Source organism: Sparus aurata, chromosome 15 (genome assembly GCF_900880675.1).
Source record: "Sparus aurata chromosome 15, fSpaAur1.1, whole genome shotgun sequence".
Lineage (NCBI taxonomy): Eukaryota > Metazoa > Chordata > Actinopteri > Spariformes > Sparidae > Sparus > Sparus aurata.
The window spans coordinates 8,025,230-8,044,787 of record NC_044201.1 but is presented as its reverse complement, the minus strand read 5'-3'; the positions used below and the strand labels follow the sequence as shown (position 1 = coordinate 8,044,787).

At 37.7% G+C, this 19,558-nt stretch overlaps 1 protein-coding gene across 2 annotated transcripts in view; it reads right to left on the bottom strand.

Moving 5' to 3' along the window:
• Positions 1 to 19,558, bottom strand: part of hpse2 (heparanase 2) — a 61,450-nt gene continuing 41,892 nt past the window's right edge. The window contains exons 7-12 of one of the 2 annotated variants that reach the window (XM_030441033.1): positions 12,583 to 12,676; positions 11,877 to 11,983; positions 11,406 to 11,520; positions 7,234 to 7,352; positions 4,387 to 4,533; positions 1 to 1,856 (exon numbers count right to left, since the gene is read on the bottom strand). In XM_030441033.1, coding sequence (XP_030296893.1) covers positions 1,694 to 1,856; positions 4,387 to 4,533; positions 7,234 to 7,352; positions 11,406 to 11,520; positions 11,877 to 11,983; positions 12,583 to 12,676 — 745 coding nt within the window. In that variant the 3' untranslated portion in view covers positions 1 to 1,693. Of the gene's footprint in view, positions 1,857 to 4,386; positions 4,534 to 7,233; positions 7,380 to 11,405; positions 11,521 to 11,876; positions 11,984 to 12,582; positions 12,677 to 19,558 lie in introns of both variants that reach the window. The other variant, XM_030441032.1, reaches the window with a different exon arrangement.

Below are 19,558 nucleotides of genomic sequence, written 5' to 3'. Positions count from 1 at the left end.
TTATTTGTAGGTGTTTATTATCAATGTAAACTTTTTTCTTAGCAAAAAATAATATATAGGCACACTTTACATATCAAAATAGTGCTCTCAAAAAGAAATATGAACATCTCTACATGAATTATAAACACATTCAGAGGACAAATATTTCATTTAATATGTTCAGGAACTGAATCTGCTCCTGCTGATCTTCGGCCATGTTAAGAGTTTAGAGATGGCCAAATCACTTCAACCAATCACTTTTACTTGCTATGTGGATTTAGTCTAGAGAATAGCAAGTCCATCTTTATATAAGATGGTTAAGATATTATGGAATAAAACTAAAATAATTGCAGATGTGAACCATTGGTTATAAATCATATACCATGATAAGGCAATTCCCTTTCTTGTGTCTTAATTTGCATCTGCATAATTCAGTTGCCCTGTTATTCATTGAATGCATTCTTAAAAGTATTTCTGACTTTTCTTAAGAGTTGGGGCATCAGTACCAATAACATAACATGAGTCTTTTATAATAGAAATGTAAAAAACAAAGTATTAAATCATATAAATTAGGTTTATACTTTATGTAAGTAAACATATCAAGCTTAAATCACTTATTCTCATCACTCTTTTATGTACAATACATTATCTAATAATATATGACAGTAAATCTGTACAAAGTTATGTCAAATATATAATGTGTATTTAGTAGAAAAAACCCTAGCAGCATAAGAGGATTATAAAATGTAAGATCACACTGAAGTTAGTGAGATAGCTTCAAATACACCTGAAAAACTGGTATTTTAGAGTTATTTTTCAGATTTTTGTGGATGCAGGCTATGTGAGGACAGATGTTGGGGATGGGTTCACATTGTTCTTGAGCTATACATTGCTGTAAACAGCACCCGCAATACACTTTTGCAGAAGTACTCTGCATTTAAACTGATTAAAAGTTGTGTCAGACAACTGTTTAAAGAAACAGATTATTCCCTTTAAGCCACTTGATATGGCAGGGCAAGAAACTTTCAGAGGCACGTCAGTAAGACTGGACAGACACATCAGTAGCTTTATCAATGATACAGACACACACATACACATACAGACACACACACACACACACAGACACACAGACACACAGACTTGGTTAGTCCAGGCATGACCTTGCACACACCAAAGCATTTTCTCTTTGTGGAAAGGATCAAGTCAAACTGAGGTTGACTTGTGTATGCTTTAGAAATGGTGCCTGTTCAGTTTTCTCTCATACTTTTTTGTCTGTCGGTCAGTGAAAGATTCAAAAGAAGAAAAAAAAAAACAGAACTCTCTCTGCAGACGCTGAGATAAAAAACCCTCGGTCTGACAATCCAAGAGAAGAAATATAGCTTAATCAAGTCAAATAATGTGGACTTTTTAGACATTTTTGTGATTTTGTGATTTGAAAAGTGTTCAGTGCAGCCCTTTTTATGTCTTGGGCAAGTCTTTGTAATTTAGTAGAGTGGTTTGAATGTTACCATTAAACTCAAATAATGGTTATAGAGGCTGCTGTTATACCAGATCATTGTAAGGCATTCAAACCAAGTGTCCACTCCACTGAAGTGACAAAAATCCTAATCAAGTGGTGTTCTGCTCTCCCTGTTTTCCCCATGAGGAGCCACACAGTTTTTGGTTGGTAGACTTCTAATCATCTCTCCTATATCTCAGGGATGAAGGGTCAGTGTTATCTTCGGCAGGCGTATGCATTAATGTTTTTGATGACATAGAAGCCTATGGTCATGGGAGGCATGGCTATTGTCCGTCCAGCCCTCAGTGTCTTAGGCTTCAGCTCCGGGAACGTCTCATTATCCAACATAAGCAGCTTCTCCCCATTCAGCTGAACGTGTCTACAGAAACAAGAAGGCAAGAAATGCACACAGCAAAATGAAACTGGCGGTTGTTGAAAATCCATAGAATAAATTCATGGCAGTTATTGAGGTTTTCCACCGGGACAGGAAATCTGAATCAATATATATCCATCTTCAGTTTTTAAGGGTTATGTTTCTTGTACACTTGGGGGTGCTGTTGTTATAAAATTGCAGTTTCACACTAAGTGTTGTTTCACGACAGCAGCATAAAATGAAATCAAACTAATTTATATGAACAGTTTGCAGTACTATAATGGTATATTTTAAAGACTTAAGAAAATATTCTACTTCAGCAACAATCAATATGATGACTGTTTGCAGTATAAATTATAGAGCTATGACAATGGTCAAAACCAATCATATTTGACATAAGGCCTTCAAAGACATACTGTTTGAAATATAAATTTAATGTGATTTAATTGTTCTTAAAAAAATTACTTTGCCCAAGATACAGGTTGTTAATAATGCATATTCAACACTTAAATTTCACTGTGTAAAAGTAAAATAAGTTGGGTTATGAAAACAACTAAAACTGCTTTCTTTTCCTTTTAATCAGGGGAGGGAGGATTAATTGCAAACGGTGTGAATGAGAAATGCTGCTACCCTAAATATGTTGTGAAATTGCTCGCGTGAAGCCTTTCCCTGTTAGAAAAAACTGAAAACGTTTCATCCGTCTCTACTGTTGTTGAACGGAGGACAAATGGAGTTGCCTCATTTCTGTTTTTACATGTCTCTTTTTAGGTTCAATGTGTTCACCATAAAAAAATTATAATGTATAAAATATAATTAAAGAGAAACTTAAACACTTGGTTAAATGTTAAGATGCACACTTAAATTGAGGGCGAAATGTAAGGATAATTCCAACGTAAAGATTGTACGTTACCTAATGCTAATTCCATCAGGAATATACCATGAAACTGTCGACATGACAGTCGGTTTATTGAGTTCATAAAAAATGCATCATTTCTATTTTTACAAAAACTATAGTTTCTTTAATAAACTCTTGTTTGCAACTTAATAAATCATTCTCTAAAGAGACACTATCCTTCTTTAAAGCACTGCTGTTATTAATAAATACTTTTTACTGTTACACTGTAAAGTTCACAACAATACAGAGATTAAGGTCGGCAGTCTGGATATTTTTACGTGAACCTCAAATTCAATAAAATATCTAATTAAATTATGCTCAATAGTTAGAAGATATGACTGACTAACACAGAACTGCCCAAAGCTTTCTTTCAACATGCAAGGACTTCAATACTTGGCCAGCGTTAAAAAGTCGCACTACTCAGAAAAGTTTATAGACATCTGGTGTTGCTAAATTCTTCATAAAAGTCTCCCTGCGCTGCCGGTGGTTAAAGAAAGCACTTAAGGTCTGAAAAAGGCCCGTTGTTAGCTTGCTCTCCTATTAATTGCCTTGCAATCCTGTTCTAACACCTAAAACATCCTCTGTCATTACGCTGTTATTGAAGGATCATGCCTGAGCCTCAATTAAGGCCGTATGTAGGTATCGTATAACACAAAGACACACACACAAACACACAGTCTGGGTCATTAGGCTGTTATTCCAGGATTTGAGGCTTTAGTCTGAGTCAGAATAACAGGCCAGGGGCTTAAAGGAGAGTGGAAGAGACTGAGAGCATAAATCTTTAATTTTAAGGGACGTTTTAAGGCAACATGAATTATATTACCTCGTTAGGTAACATGTAATATATTATAGTTAGTAAAACCGAATTTAGAGGTAAAATGGCATGAATATAAAAGGATGTAAAAGCCATTGATAAAACATCCGTTGCAGGCTGTAAAAACAGATTCCAAACAAAAAGGAGTAGAACGGGCTCAGTCAATGTTTCTGTTTAAATAAGGCCCTGCAATATATAATGACAATCTGATTTAATACTTTACCTCATTGTTTCTTCATAGACAAAAGCGGGGTTCAAAAAAGGGTTAATTCTTTATTAGCTTTTATTGATTCTAATATTCTTTAAGAGTTCTGTTGTTTTTAGTTGCTACAATCTACTCTAGATAAACACACGCTTTGTGTATATTCACATATTATATCGACTCAGCATGAATTACATAGCTCGAGTCCAACACCCATTGTTGTCTTTTAAGGGCGAGTATTTAACACCCTATTACGGTTGGAAAAAAAATCAAATAATTAAAGACCCATAAAGTTGATCATGAAATTCCCATTATACTTATGCTTCACCACACCATTTGGACCTTCGCAAAAGTAATAATGTTTTGAATACTGCTTCAACAGAGACTTTTATTGATATAAAAAAAATGTTTAATCTTTATTTTTATCAAGCAATGACGTGACTATAAGATTTGTTGGCTGTTTTGCTAGCCTGGGTCTCTCCCCAGTGCATTTGTCTTGTTTGATCAGCGTGACTGATTGGAACATGATACTCTATACGAGGAGTTGTTTGGATAGAAAACAAATATTCAATACTGCCCTGTGCGTGTATATGCATGTGTATGAGTCAGAAAGAGTGATACTAACTTGGCTCTGAGCCCGTCAGTGCCGTAGGGTTGCAGCAGGTACTGATGGACGGTATTGTTCCGTAACGTCCCCGCCAACTTGATTTTCTTCCGTGACCGATGCAGGTTGATGATGTAGATTGTTATGGACCCTCTCACATAGTTATGACTAATAGCAGAGAGAAAATTATGAGTGACATTTTTTCCATAGATAAGGAAAAAAATGGCTCCTCTCCACATCTGTTAATAGAGATTCTTTATATATTACCTTGCCATACTGAATAAAATTCTCTATAATTAAAGATGACTACAAAGAGAAGAAAGTCTTTGATTCTATTTTTTTTTATCACTTATAGCAATAGGATGCAACCACAACTCCTTGATCTGATCTGGATCAAAAGGCTTCCAGAAAAATAATAAAGTGAGATGAAGCCTGCTCAAAAAGAATGGAATTCCGTTACACAGCAAGTTGTCCTTAATCATGGCCTCCGACCTATCATCTATATTTAGGATGAATCATAATAAACCACATTTTATCTCTGAAGCCTTTATTTTATAAGCCTTTAAAGGCTACCCGATCCAAAAATGTGTTTCTCTTGTACAGTATCCAATAACCCAATATTAAAATCTGTCGCTGTATAGTCCAGGCTCTGAAGAAGGGTGTGAACGCAGCGGGTAACGCTTCTTAAGTTACACAGACAACAGAGTTTGAGTCCCTCTCCAGAGAGCAAAGCACTGGGGACACAACTTGATAGGGATACTGGCCAGAGGTAAATAACTAAGCGAGACAGATAAGACAAACATGATAAAATCTAATAAAGGCCCAGATATTAGGAGAAAGACAACACAGCTGTAGTGAATACCACATGTCAGCCTTGGCGTTCTGGGTCAATACTCTGCTAAGTGGTCTGGTAGACAACTCTCCCAGTTACCACCTTCAAAATCTCAAATCTTTAAAGCAAATTTGAAGTTTATCTTTGTTCTCTTGGACACATTTAATATATTTGCTTAGAGAAATAACATTTAAAGCACTGTTAATGGGAACGCTGTGTGTCTGGCTCTGTGATAAACTTGCGGAGGCTTGTTTCTGAGAAACATGGACCATGGCTGCAAGTGATAGATCAGATGGTTAGATGGAAAGAGAGATAATGACCTCTCAGGCCTTTTTCAAATGATGAGGTTCTCAGAGATTCAAACCAGGAACATAAACATGTGTCGATGCTGTTTGATGTTGGAACATCGCCGGGAAGTGAAAAAAATGCCATGCAAACCACTAAAGGGGTAAAAGGGCAGTGAAAGTCAAAAATGTAATCTGCAAAGACTTTTCAAACCACTGACTGCCTGAGCACATTTCGAAGTCTCTTCACAGTCTTACACAGTACAGTCAAACCACTAGGACTACAATGGTTCATCCACTTAAGGGCTTAAGTGGCAGACAATGACAAGATGGGTTGGATTCAAGAGAGTCTGCTCCAATACTTCACTGTCTGAACCAAGGGTAAACCCATCATGACGTCACCCATTGGTTTGTGGTCTACCGTTATGAAACCTTGAGTTTGGCATTACAACTGTAGCCATCTTGTTTTTCTGGAGCCAGAAGTGATCATATTTAAACAAGAGGGTGGCACTGGTGTAGGTATGAATTCCTACGTTTCTTTCTTGATTAGATCTGATTGACAACCCCGAGGACATGCCGTGGTAGCAACTTGTCAATCATAAGATAATCCCATAAAGGATACCCTGCTGTATTGTCTATTTTACTCTAAATGGGAACATAATTTACAAAATGAACATCTTGCTGTATTGAACAGGACTTATAGCGATAAAGACCACAAAGTCATTTCGAAACTTTTGCTGAGATTAAAAAAAAAAAATCACTTGAGAAGCAGGGTAATTTTCTCATGAATGTATGTACAATCTGACTTTTTTCTTAATCCAGTGGAGTCGCCCCCTGCTGGCCATCAGAAATAATGCAGGTTTAAGACACTGGCGTTGCTTTTCAGACCAGGAAGCTCTTACTATATTTTATACAATCAATGGTCTGAACATACAAATCCAGGGCTGATTTGTATGCTGACTGGAGCTGAGTGGCATTTCACCATACATACCAGGTGTATGTATGTCCACCTGCAGAAAACTACTCCAAATATTTGCATGCATGCCATCAGGATGTTATGCAACTCATTGACTGTCTATTTGTGCAGCTCTCCACTATTTTTCTAAGACATGCTCCACCTGTAAATGAGCCCTGTCTAGAGTAAGGCCGTAAGTCTAGCCTAGTGCTGACAGCCACTGGCCTGGGTTAAATGATAACCTTGAACAGGCCATCGTGGCACTCTTTATCTCCTCCCGGCACAGACCGCCTTATTGTCCCTCCCCCTCCCCCTTGAATACCCCCCTCCAGCCAATCCCAGATGGGATAAAGGCCTCACACACCTTTCAGCGGCTCTTTGACGACAGGGAGACAGAATCCACACACCTGATAAGTGATACCCGTTAAGTTTATGGGCTCTGACCTGTGAATGAAGCAGACACCCCCTCTGCTTATTTATGGGAAGCTGAATGGCCAGTAAGGGATTTTGTTCTTCCTCAAAAGACAATGAGCCTCAGGTGTTTGCAGGAGGACATGGAGTGGAAGACGTTAAAACCAGAGCGGTCTGTTTTTCATTTAAATCTTCAAGGACATTCCAAAAGTATTGTTACACTTCACTGAAAGGCTAAGAGGATGTGAGTTCTGTCATCTGTCAGACTCAAATAATGAAAAATAAAATAAATACAAAATAAATCACAGTATTTATTGATAATAGGACAATCTGAGTTTAAATGAATTTTTCAAATTAATCCAAGTTCAGTCAGCTTTAGCACGTACTTGTAGTAGCTGGTACAGTGGGCGTAGATACGTAGCTTGTCTCGTATGACTCGCCCCGGTTGAGGCTTCCTCTGCAGTCCAGCCACCCGCACAGCTAAAACCCTCGGACCAACAAGACGCTTGAAGACCAAAGAGAACCAGTAATCCTGTGAGGGCAGCACCACAACATACAGAGACACATTTGGCATCAATTTTATGACTGTAGGGGCTAGTTTATCATCATAATATTCAGGACAAGATTCCTTACTTGGTTGCCGTTTAAAGATACAAAGCAAAAGCAGGGAGGTGTAGAAAGGGAGTTTTAAATATCTGATATAACTGTCAGCAGGAAAACAGTTTAAAAGCATTGCCAACTCCCATGCATTGAAAAGGAAGGGTACATCTAACATCAAGATTTCTATTAAAAATAGACCCCTTATTATAGAAATGTTGGATTCCTGTCAAATGAAATATTTCTAAAATCTGCCAGCAAAGCAGCTCAACTGTGACAGGATGAAGAGAGATATATTTCACAAAAAGTCCAAATATGTCAGCATTTTGACACTCAACGTTAAGTTGCACCTTATTGTCAGATGTAATATGTCACATTGTATCTAACTACATCTGACATGTTTAGAATTGACAAGTCTTCAAAGTGACATTTTTATAAAATATTTAGCTCCATCCTGAATTGTTGTTTTCTGTTATCATTGTTGAGGGGTCCACTATACTGTGTCTGTAGTCTCAAGACTACACAGACTCAACACCTCTCTGAGAGACCCAGAACAACATGTGTTCCTCAGGAAGTTCCCATGCAATCCTGCATATGGCAACATTTAAGGGCTTCTTTTTTCCATGCAGGCTTTAACTTAATTTGCTGCCAAGGCATCGAAAAAGCAGAGCACAGTATGGAACTGTATAGTGTTGGCCACAGGCACAGGGATGGGTGGATGAATGTATGGACAGAATTGTGATCTTTTATTAATACAAAGTGTACAAGCAAAGACCAGTTACAGGTCTCGGGGTTTTATATGCGCACTATGGCCGGAATGGTGCTATACACTTGCATTGTGTTCAAATTTCAAAACTAAAATAAAATAAATCATTAATAATTTGATATATTTGCATCTACAGCCCTTTTAAAATCACTGACCACAACAAGAATTGGCGCAAATGTATCTCTTTTTTCATCATGTTACAGTCGAGCTGCTTTGCTGGCAACTTCTTTATTCTCAGCTAAATCTATTTCGATAATCACCAGGACATTTCATGGCTGACTAAACTAAACAGAGATTTTAGAACTATTTCCTTTCAGGGGAATCCAACGTTTCTATAACAAAGAGTACATTTCAATAAAAATCCTTATGTTAGATTGGCCCTTACATTTCAATGCATCAGAGGTGATGATGCTTTAAACTGTTTCCCTGCAGTCAGTTAACACCCTTTCTACACCTCCCTGCTTTTGCTTTGTATCTTCAAACCAATAATTTCATATATATGGAACTACAGACAGTCCTATTAAAATCATAGACAGGAAGAGAAACTGTGGTCCTAACTCCTCCGCTTTCTGCCTGTCTGCCTGTTTTCCGTCTGAGTGCCCTTCTGACTTTCTTTTCCTCAACTCTCCGTCTTTGGATAGACAGACAGAAACCCAGTGAAAATACCGTATTGACCAGGACAAAGAGAGCCAAGTAAGCCAGTAACTTGTTAGGACTTCAAAAGTAAAATTGTATACCAGAAGACTAAAAACTTCAGCTGTATAGCTGAGGGAATAAAAGGACAATAACGAGGGGAATAAAAATTAACCTTTAGTATTTAGCTTAATGAAGCAAATGAGAGTCAGACTGTCTGGTTGAGAGCCTGTTAATCCCTGAGAAATTCAAAGATCAAAGTTTGAGGTTATACTATTACAATTCATTCAAACAAGTTTCCTTGTAGTGTTTTTAATTTAACTAGGCCCAAGAAGAAATTAGCAATCATCAACAAGCTCTAATTGGATTTCCCAGAAAATAATAAAAAGATAACAGCCATTAAAAAGGAACAGGAAGCAGAAGTGTACCAACAATATGCAGCACAGGGAGAAAGAGCTGTTAGAGAGTGCAGCTTACTGCATCACCTCCCTACTTTGTATCTGAGACTGATTATTCCCTCTGTAGGGAGACAACAGGCACGTGGTGAGTGTCAACAAAACTGGAAAAGAAAGGATAATTGGGACAATACAGCCAGTAAGAAAAAGGGAGGTGACACATGTGGAAAAGGTGAAGTGGGTGAGTCTTTCAGTAGACGGGAGGCTTTGACAGGATTCTACAAATGGAGGAGTCCTCCTATATAGGGGAAGAGGCCAGGTCATAAATTTTCCATGCAGAGGACAGGTTGGCCCTGCAATGAATTCTCTCAGCAGGTAGGCTGGTGGAGCCTGTAGACATCCAGCCATGTTAAAAGCATTGTGATCCTAGTGGGAGATCATCATTCCCAGAAAAATAATGGAGACGAGGGGGGACTTCGGGTGAGCCTTCTCAATTGTTTAATATATCATAGTTAGAATGAGGCAGAAGAAAATGCATGCCCGCTAGGGAGAACTAATGAGAGATTTAGTGAAAAATTATTGCCAGATCTTTCAAGAGTGATTAGTTCATGAGTCCAATAACATTAGCGGTTAAAATGGTATTTTGGGATTTCCAATACAAAAGAAACCTGAATAATAGCAAATGTTGAATTTTTGTCTTGATTTCATCATCTTTCTACTTTACTGAAGAATACAAATTATTATATTGCTACATTTATTTATCATTTAACAATGCAAAGTTTGCAAAGCTAAATTAAGTTTGAGTCCTTTTTAGCTACGTCACACAAAAATAAACAAAATACAAGACATACTAATTCAAACGGTGGAGTTTGAGGAGTCTCACGTACTGAGAAATGAAGCTGTAGGTCCATACTGTAAGCGTCTGACTCCTGCTGGGCCTCAACTTAATATAAAACCCCTTTTTATGACCTTAATAAATCTTTTTTATGAACTTGGCTCATGGTAGCATTTTATCACTTCATCAAACTTTGAAATTTTCCCGCTGCAAAATGAGTTTAGTTTAATACTAAGATAGGACTTCAAAGCCCACTTTTAAAAAAGAAATATATAACGGAGGAACATGTCAACTTCGAGTAGAATAAAAGGTCATTACGACCTCTGTCCATTTTAAAATTCCATACTATTCCAAACTTCAACTTTCAGACCAGATTTGGTGTGTTTACCTATTGTGGCCGTTCAGTCCACACTCCTATGCAAAAACTGGACAATGTTCCACTGTCAAACATCTCTGCACAAAGAGGAAGTAAACTAACTGGCAATACCTATAAAAGAATGATTTTTCCTGAACATACTGAATAATTAAATTTTATTTTATTTTATAAATACTTGCAATAAATACTATTTCAAAATCAATATAACTTTTTCATGAGTTGAAAAAGTTAAATAATTTGATTTTCACTGCGCCCCCCTCACAGCTGTATTTAGTCACTGTTTCCGTGAAAATGATGGTAAATGTAGCCTTAAATCCAGGAAACAGGGCTATTTTGGTAGAAAAGATAGTATGTTTACTTTTCTCACAACTACATCACTGCATAACTCATACATTTTCATAAAATCTCAATATTTGGTCATTTGTGATGCTATCAATATGAAATTCAAAGATATCGCATACTGTGTGGAATACTGTCTGGATTTCAGGTGATTAATGCTTTGTTGTGGACCCTGCATGAGTCAGACCAAACCAAGGAGGAATTTGGGATTGGGCAGTTCCATTTCACACAGTGTTGCAGGCTATTTTACCAACATGTCTGTGTATCATCATCTCAGGTTGCAGATCTCTCACCGTCCGACTGTCCCGCACAGAGAAGCACACAGTTGCGATGGGGGTTGAGCGGAGCAGTGACACTGTCCTGAGCTACTGACAAAAGGCTAAAGTTACATGGCATTTCGCCCCCGCGTCTAACCACTCATCACCACTAAACGCCTTTCATCTCACCTAATAGCTCCCACGGGAAAGAGCGAGAGGTGCCATCAGAGCACTGGGTGTGCTATAGAGAAGATCCTGAGCCTAACAAGACTGCACAGGTCAGATCCTTATAATGATGACAATGAACTAATGAGCTAATAGCCATTCCAATCTTTGCTTAAGTCAAATTTAGAGACTTACCGGTAAAGGGTTAAAGTGCTGGTCCACAAGGTGCGTGTATCCATAGTCAAAGAAAGAGTGACGTAAGACAACATCAATCCCCTGCATAGCAGCCATTCCCAGCGTGTTCATCCACCTGAAATACACGTACAGAAAGAAAAGTATTGGTGAGGGAATACATAATACTGACAATGGCGGGGTGAAAGTGTTTGAACGCTTGCCTAAATTGTGTAATATGACCTCTAGAACATCAGTCAGTTACTTGATTTTAACCACCTTGATTTTGCAACATCTTCATCTTACACAAGAATGACTTCCATTTGCAAATATGCTGTTATAAGGACAATTAATTCACTGCTAAGTTTAATTATCTTATATTCTTGTGCCCATATCTATCTGTTCATCCATCCATCCATCCATGCATCCATCGATCAGTCCACGGTATCATTATCTCCAGAACACAAGATGCTATAGTGTGATAACAATACTTACAGAAAGCCAGCAGCGTATGTGTCAGAGAGGTTACTGATGCCTCCCGCCCAAGCCGGCCCTAGTCCACCCAGCCACACCTTCTTACCGGGAGTATGTGTGTTCACAACCTGCCATAAGAGATCGAAAATGCATGTCAATAAAATCCACAATGAAATCACCTTGTGAAAGCTCCATTACAGTTTTATTCTAAATCAGTGCTTCATGCCTTTTTTATTCTAATGTATTTTACTATTATTCTGATTTCTATTTATTCTGCAAGCTGCTGAAAGTGCAGCAATCTAAAACAAAATCTCACAGCCAATACATTTCATTAAATATTTTTAACTTTTGTTCTTGTGTAGGATAGCTTTTTTTTCCCTGAGGAACTTTGGCACTGTTTATCTCTTATAAGTCAGCAAGTCTGCTACAGCAGATACTCTTAATTAACTCAGGTTGGACACATTTTACCCCTGCAGCAAACTTTAAAATATGCAAATATATTTCATTTTTCAATTTAGATGTTTTTTTATATCCTCCCTAAATATTAAAAATGTAAGTAACAGACAATACCTGAGATATGAGCTTCAGATATGATTTATATCTATAGTAGATTTAGAACTGGCTTGCATGTACTATACGCTAAAAATCAGCCACTTTTGTACAGTGTACTGTGCATACAGCATAAGCTGTAGTTTAAATTTCACATCTTTGAGGGAAACTTAATTACCTTGGTGACTTTAGTGATCTGCTCTGTCAGTGTGTCCAATAGACGAGTTTTTAGGAAGTCCTCCACTTTGTTCACTCTGCCATCCATGAAGTAACTGGAATGGAAAAGCAAGAAAAATGGTGTGAGAGAAACACTCTGTACTCGATGTGAGCAACAAACATATGAGTTATATCCCAGCGCAGATGTTAAAAAACAAAATGAAATGTATGAGCTTCACTGTGATTCATCCATCCACCCATCCACCTGCCTAACCTTCTCAGAGTTTGAGCTTGTGTAACTTAAATGTAAAATTAATAAATACATTAAAGCAGCATAATGGCATTTGCGTGTTTTGGCTTCCAACACTGTTTTTGAGTGCAACACCACTGTCATAAATACAAACTCGAGGTCTGTAATAATTTGTCAGACATTGTGTAGGTGCTAACTACAAACAAAGCTAATTACATCATAACAATGCTATGTGGTGTGCACTTGTATATGGAAGTGCACATGTATGTAGCATTGTGATCCTCCCCTCTCACAGAAGTCACATAGTGCAGAAACAAGTAATGGGGGTGGAGTGGCTGAGACAGAGACACCATTCGCCCTATCACAAGACACTGTACCATCAACATGTTTATGAAGCTCTTATTTTAAGGAAAAAGTAATATGTAGTGTTGCCTTAAAATGTTAAAACTATATATTATATAATCATTTTATATTGTCCATGTGCCACAACCACAAAAAAGGCTAATTTAAGTTAAGTCAAGCCAAAACAAACTAAATCTACTACATGGTGTCTTCCTAATAGTAAGAGCCCAGTGCCATTGAACTTTCATCACTTTGGTAAATGATATCCTATAATATACTATAATAACATTTAACAATACAACATAGATCAATGAAATTTTAACTGAAAAACAACATGGAAGCTAAACCTCTGGCATTGGGTTCCCCATTAATCAGTCACTGTAGCTCATTATGGACTCCAATTTAAAAAGAAAAACCACAAAGTGTAATTTTCACTGGTCTCAGATATGTAGTACAAAAGGCATCCTTTCAGTACAACAGTTTTGATTAACAGGGACTGACATATTCACTTTTCACTACACTGTGATTGCGTAAGAAAAGAATTAGAAGCATTTAAGACTGAGACTGAACAATACAGACTTCCATCTGTGGTGATTCTGTGTGTGTTTGTGAGAGAGAGACAGAGAGAGAGAGAGAGCGAGAGAGAGAGAGAGCGAGAGAGAGAGCAAGAGAGAGAGAGAGCGAGAGAGAGAGAGAGCAAGAGAGAGAGAGAGAGCAAGAGAGAGAGAGAGAGAGAGAATAAAGATGATAATGAGAGATGATGTTGAGAGAGCATGATGAGAAAAGAATTTATCGGTAGTCAAAGCCAACGTCCCGAGGAAAATCAGCCTGTGGCCAGTCAAAACCTTTCCAAGATCCTCTGTTAGAGTCCAAGAGAGGAAAAGAAGAGAGCAACAACCACACACAGTTCATGCTTCAAGTACCATAAAACACATTTTATTTACACTGCTGCATAAAACAAAACCATTTGCTGCATGAAATTGAATTTATCTATATAAGAAGAATGCACCTACTTCACTAAACAACAGCTAGATTTAAACTTCACAAATTATGGTTTATCAGTAAATCCTGAGAATTAAAAACGGACGTGCCCTTGTGAATATCCAATTAAACCATGACAAATAGTTTGGTGCACATGAAAAGTAGAAAGCATTCCCTCATGATGGGGCATTTTTTGGCACAAATGAAAGTATCTAAAATTATTGCTCCACCCATTTGCATTCATTGGTACAGTTTTAGTACCATGACACAATAAATGAAATAAACGAAACAGACTTAACACCTGTTAATTAGAGATTTTTAAAATCTGTGCTTCATAGCTCAGCAGATATTTATTTTCAATCTTAGAAAGCAACAAATGTTAGCAATAAACTATCAGCTTAATCCAGTCCTGCTCAGAGCTCCAAGTTTTTGTGCCAAACTCAGCTTTTTGTTCTTTTCCAAAACACTCCAGGAAAATGGCAAGTTACAAGTCTTAGTCAGCAGTACATTTCCCAAGCAAAGGTTAAAAAAATTAAATGGATGACAAAGCCAAGAAAGAATGGAATTGCATGTGAAATTCTGTATTGAACCTGTTTTGGGAAAGTGTGTGGAAATGACAGTGACTGTGTTGTTGAGGCAGTGTTGCAATCTGAGCTTAACCTTGTTAAACTTTTGTCACAGACTTGGAAAAGTCCCAAGCTCCTGGCCTCAAACTGTAAACAAGCACCGATTAAGTCATAGCATTGCACATTTATTTAGTTATCCTGTCATCTTTTTCAAGAGCTAACAATAATTCTTCGGTCTGGATTCCAAGGAAAGAAATTCCAGTTCATATATGGAAACAGAATAAAGGACGGCACAAGTTATACAAGTACAAGTGACATCTTGTACTGCATATCAGTGCTACTGCAGATTTTGGCTGCAGTCTTTAAAAGCATCAGGTAACAAGGCAAAATAAGTTGTCTTCACTAGAAAACCATCTGGCAGTTAATTAAAGCTGAAAAAATATAAAGAAAATTTAAGAAGTAAAAGTATTTGGACCAGGATATAGCTTGGTATTTGGAGAATTGCTCAAGCCTAAACTCCTGAAGCAGAACCAAGAACTTTTCCTTTGTTTACGCAAAATTGGGCAAGATACTTCAGCTGCCATTCAGGCAAGAATTCAATAATATACAACATTAAACAACATTGTGTCCTAATGTTTTCAGACAAATATCAGCTTGGCAAGCTCTGCTCCCACTAAGTGCCAGCATGACATGAAAGACAGCTCCCTAACAAAACTATCTTGCCCTCAATTAACAAAAAAGTAATGGTGCAGACTAAAGCAATAAATATGACTATTACAGAATGGCAGATATAGAAGCAGAGGTGGAACAATACCCAACATGCTTAACTGAAAATACATTTTGAATTTGACTTGAGTATATCATAGTATATAATATCAGTATTAAAAATGCAGAAGAAAAATGTTCCCTTTCGCAGGAATGAATTGATTTGGCAAGTAAAACTAGTGAGTATGTCACACAGTAGAAGAATTTATTTGATTTTTTTGAGTATGTTTTTTATAGGTCTGCTGTGTTTTCATGCATATTTACATTTTGGTGTTTATTAGTGCATGCTTTTATATCTGTATTATCTTAGTGTTATGTTGCTGGTTTTTAAATGTACTTCCTACCTTTGAGATTGATAGAGACAAAAGCTAACTGCAGGGATCCAATAAGTGAGTGGCACGAGGCTCAGGAAGAGCCAAGATACAGGACAAAAAGGGACACCAAAAGCATGAGGGGTGAACAGGAAAAGAGAGAAGAAAAGTGTGGAGATGCCAAAGAATGAACGTGCTGGATTGGAAAAGAACAAAATGTGACAGAATGACAGATCCAGGAGCCACAGTCAACAGTAGGAGTCCAAACAGATGAGATACCATACAGCAGTGAGAGAAAGTGTTATGACGTGACATACAGGCAGCGGCTGCACCCTTGGTGATTAGTAATACTCTAACAACAGTCTGTCTTCAGGTGACCCTGTGGTTGTGAGCTTCTCTCCCGTTGCCAGAGAGAATGGGAGACTGTGTTCCATGATCGGTGTGGCCTCTGCCACAGGACGCTATTTGACTATCCCCTCTTTAGTGTTGGACTTTTAGATTCCCTCTTCATTCTCAATTTTTCCATGTTGAACTTTTATTTGTTTTAGACAACACCATCTTACTCGTCAAATTCTGCAGATGGTCAGTGACCTTAGAACTATGAGGCTTTACCTACCCCTCTAGTGTCAAAATACAGTACTTGATTCGAGTTAGAATTAAAAATTTGGTTAAAACTTTGGGTTCAAATAACTAACGTCACTTAACTCACATCATCATCATGTCACAACATCTTTTCTGTCATTGGACACAAACCTTGTTCTGTTCTGAATGCTTGTTACCCATGAGAAAACTGTAATAAATTACTCTTATATGCTCCCAGTAAAACTTGTGTGAACTCCTTGGTCACTCACAGGTGATTAACCAAGAACCTGTATAAACAATAATAATATCCAATAGCTTTTTCATTCACATCGCAACGCAAGTACAATCTAACAGTTTAATAACCGCACATGAAGTGTGTCAAGGAATGGCCATCTGATGTTTGAAGAGATTTGGGGTTAGTGGAAGGGGAGCGAAGTGAGATGTGTGTCTTGATGTGGACCAGCAGGTTACCATCAAATCAATTATTACATAGAGTAGAAAAATATGTAGCTTCCTTTAGGAATGCCAGCAGTAAATCTAACAGTCCTGGTGTGTATTTTGGACTAGAAAGGAGCTAACAAATCTTGAACATTTCTTTATTCTCCACTGAACTATAAATAACACAAACCTTGCTCTCTGGCATGAATGACCACTGCAAAAGAAAGATGTGGCTGTGTTATGGCCAAGTTAAAATGCTGCAAAGAGTAAACTGATGAACATGTATGTTTCTGTTTCATTTTCAGACAACAATGCTTCACACAAGAAGTGCTCATTTTCCAAAGCGGGGTTCATTGAAGGGCAGCTTTCATCACTTTATCAAAACAGCTTTGGCGGGGGGGTTCAAACTCGGATGCTCACTATACCACTAATATCCCACTGGTGGAACAATTAGGGCTCACATTAAATATGTTGCTCAGAGGCATCTAAACAGCAAATCCTAAATCTGTCTCTGCCATTTTTCTTGCTCAGCGTTTCATAACTAGAACTTGCAACCATCTGGTCACACACTTTTGACTGGCTTAATTCTCTCATCATGGCACAACCCCAGTTAGGTAAGGCAGAGCATGGTCACCTAAGGTTAGAGTGTGCAGCTGTTACAGTTAAGTGTAAGAACAAAGAGTCTGTTCAAGTCAACATATTTTTTCACTAACTTCTTGTATCTAATCATGCAGATGGTTCTCATTTATTTGCCAAGGTCTGAGATACCCATTTCTGAGATTTTTGACAACTGCGCAAAACAACACAGGTGAATGGAATGCTATTTGTGTTGTTTACAACTATTGATTGTGTAAAATATTGATGTTCTTCTTCAAATGTTCACTCTTTCTAATGGCTAGCAGGGGGCGACTCCACTGATTTAGAAAATATGTCAGATTGTATGTAAGCTCATGGGAAAATTACCCTACCACTTACTTGAGTAGTGAGCTTATAAAACAGTTTCCTTATGAGTTTATGGTCTCAATTGCAATTTTTAAGTCTTCTCAAATATAGCTCGATGTTCATTCAGCAAATTATGGTCAGACTTAGATTAAAACAGATGATAAAGCAAGGTAAGTTTTTTCATAGGCATGGCTAATTTGTGATTGACAAGTCGCTACCACAGATCGTCTTTGGGTTCTCAACCAAAACCAATCAGGATAAAGACCTGCCAATGTGTATAGTGCCACACTCTCGTCTAAACATGGTCACTTCTGGCTCTAGAAAAACATAATAGCATCAAAATGGTATTCCATAACATTTACATTTACTCGCAAACCTGACACAAGACAGCAAGTCTACAGCCATGCCTGTACTGAGACTGTACTGTATATCAAAACCTTTGTCTGCATGAATACAGGTTATTTCAGGTAAGTCTGAAATATTTTTCATTATTTGGATGAATTAGGATTAATTTACATTTAAATTTTAAACTTTTAAGTTCAAATGTAATCAAATTGGTCTGACTGACCAGCCTGTGGGTGTAAGCCTGCCATTGGTTGACTACTTAAGTCAGCATTCTCCTCCCCTTTCGCTATCGCCGTCTGTCTCAGCAAACCCTGAGCTAGCAACCTGCCAGCTGAAAACGCGAGTTACTGCAACCCAAACCATATCACTAATGTTATGAATTTAAACAAGCTAATGGTTGCTGATGCCACGGCTCACATCTCCATGTGCAAGTGTTCCACCGAAACAAGTTGCCTCCAATACTGTATTGCTGCTGCATCCTGGGCTTTGAAAAAAATAAAAAATAAATTAGATGAAAACCTAATATTGCAGTAAGATGGATAAAGAAAGACAGAAGAGTGAACTTACTGATCATGTTTTCTTGGCTAATCCAAAAATGGAAAGGCAGTAACTCAGACAAGATGACACAAATATGAAACTGCAATGTTGTGGAAAAATGTCATAACATAATGCAAAAAAAGTTTCATTGTTATGTGAACTGAAAGTTTTACTACATAACCAACATGTTTGATCAATTGAATGCCCCTGACCAAAAGCTGCAGACAGACAAACTCTCTAACAAATCCATATGATTCTATAAACCAGTTTATAATGAATACTATGTTCCAACCAACCATGTTTGATTCAAAACAACTGGAACCAGCCAAGTAAAACCTATGTCGTAGACGTGTTAATGACTGGTCTCCATTTTAATAAGTTTGGCTTGTTTTGTAGAGGTCAGAGTTTCTGTCACGCAGCCTGGTTAGACTGGAATCTGGATCACTAGTGTAAAACGGGCTAATTGACAAAGGGAATGAGCCGGAGCATATGGTTTTATTTTAACAGTGTGGGTGGTGTTTTTCTAAGCTTTACTGACAGACCTGCCTCCTTCCGTTTCTTCTAATTTATCCTAATTAGACCTGACCTTCACCTCAATGACCGCTCTCCCAGTCAACCAGGGTTTGTCTTACAGCTTAGAGTAGGTGTGTCTTTTTGTACACACTTGACACATGTGTGTAAAGAGATAAAGATAAAACATGGGGAAAAAGATCAAACCGTTGATATGTCTGTGTGCATTCCTTCAGGACTCGCAATAGACAAATGGCAGGTGTTACTAATTTAACACACACACTCCTTTCCTGTTGTTCCATTTTACAAGATAAACACATTTCTCCACATCATGTGTCAGTTTCTCTCAGTAACAGTAATAGTAGTGGTTATTAACTGGCTGATGCATATGCATAATGTGATGATAATGGTATAAAAACACAACGTGGC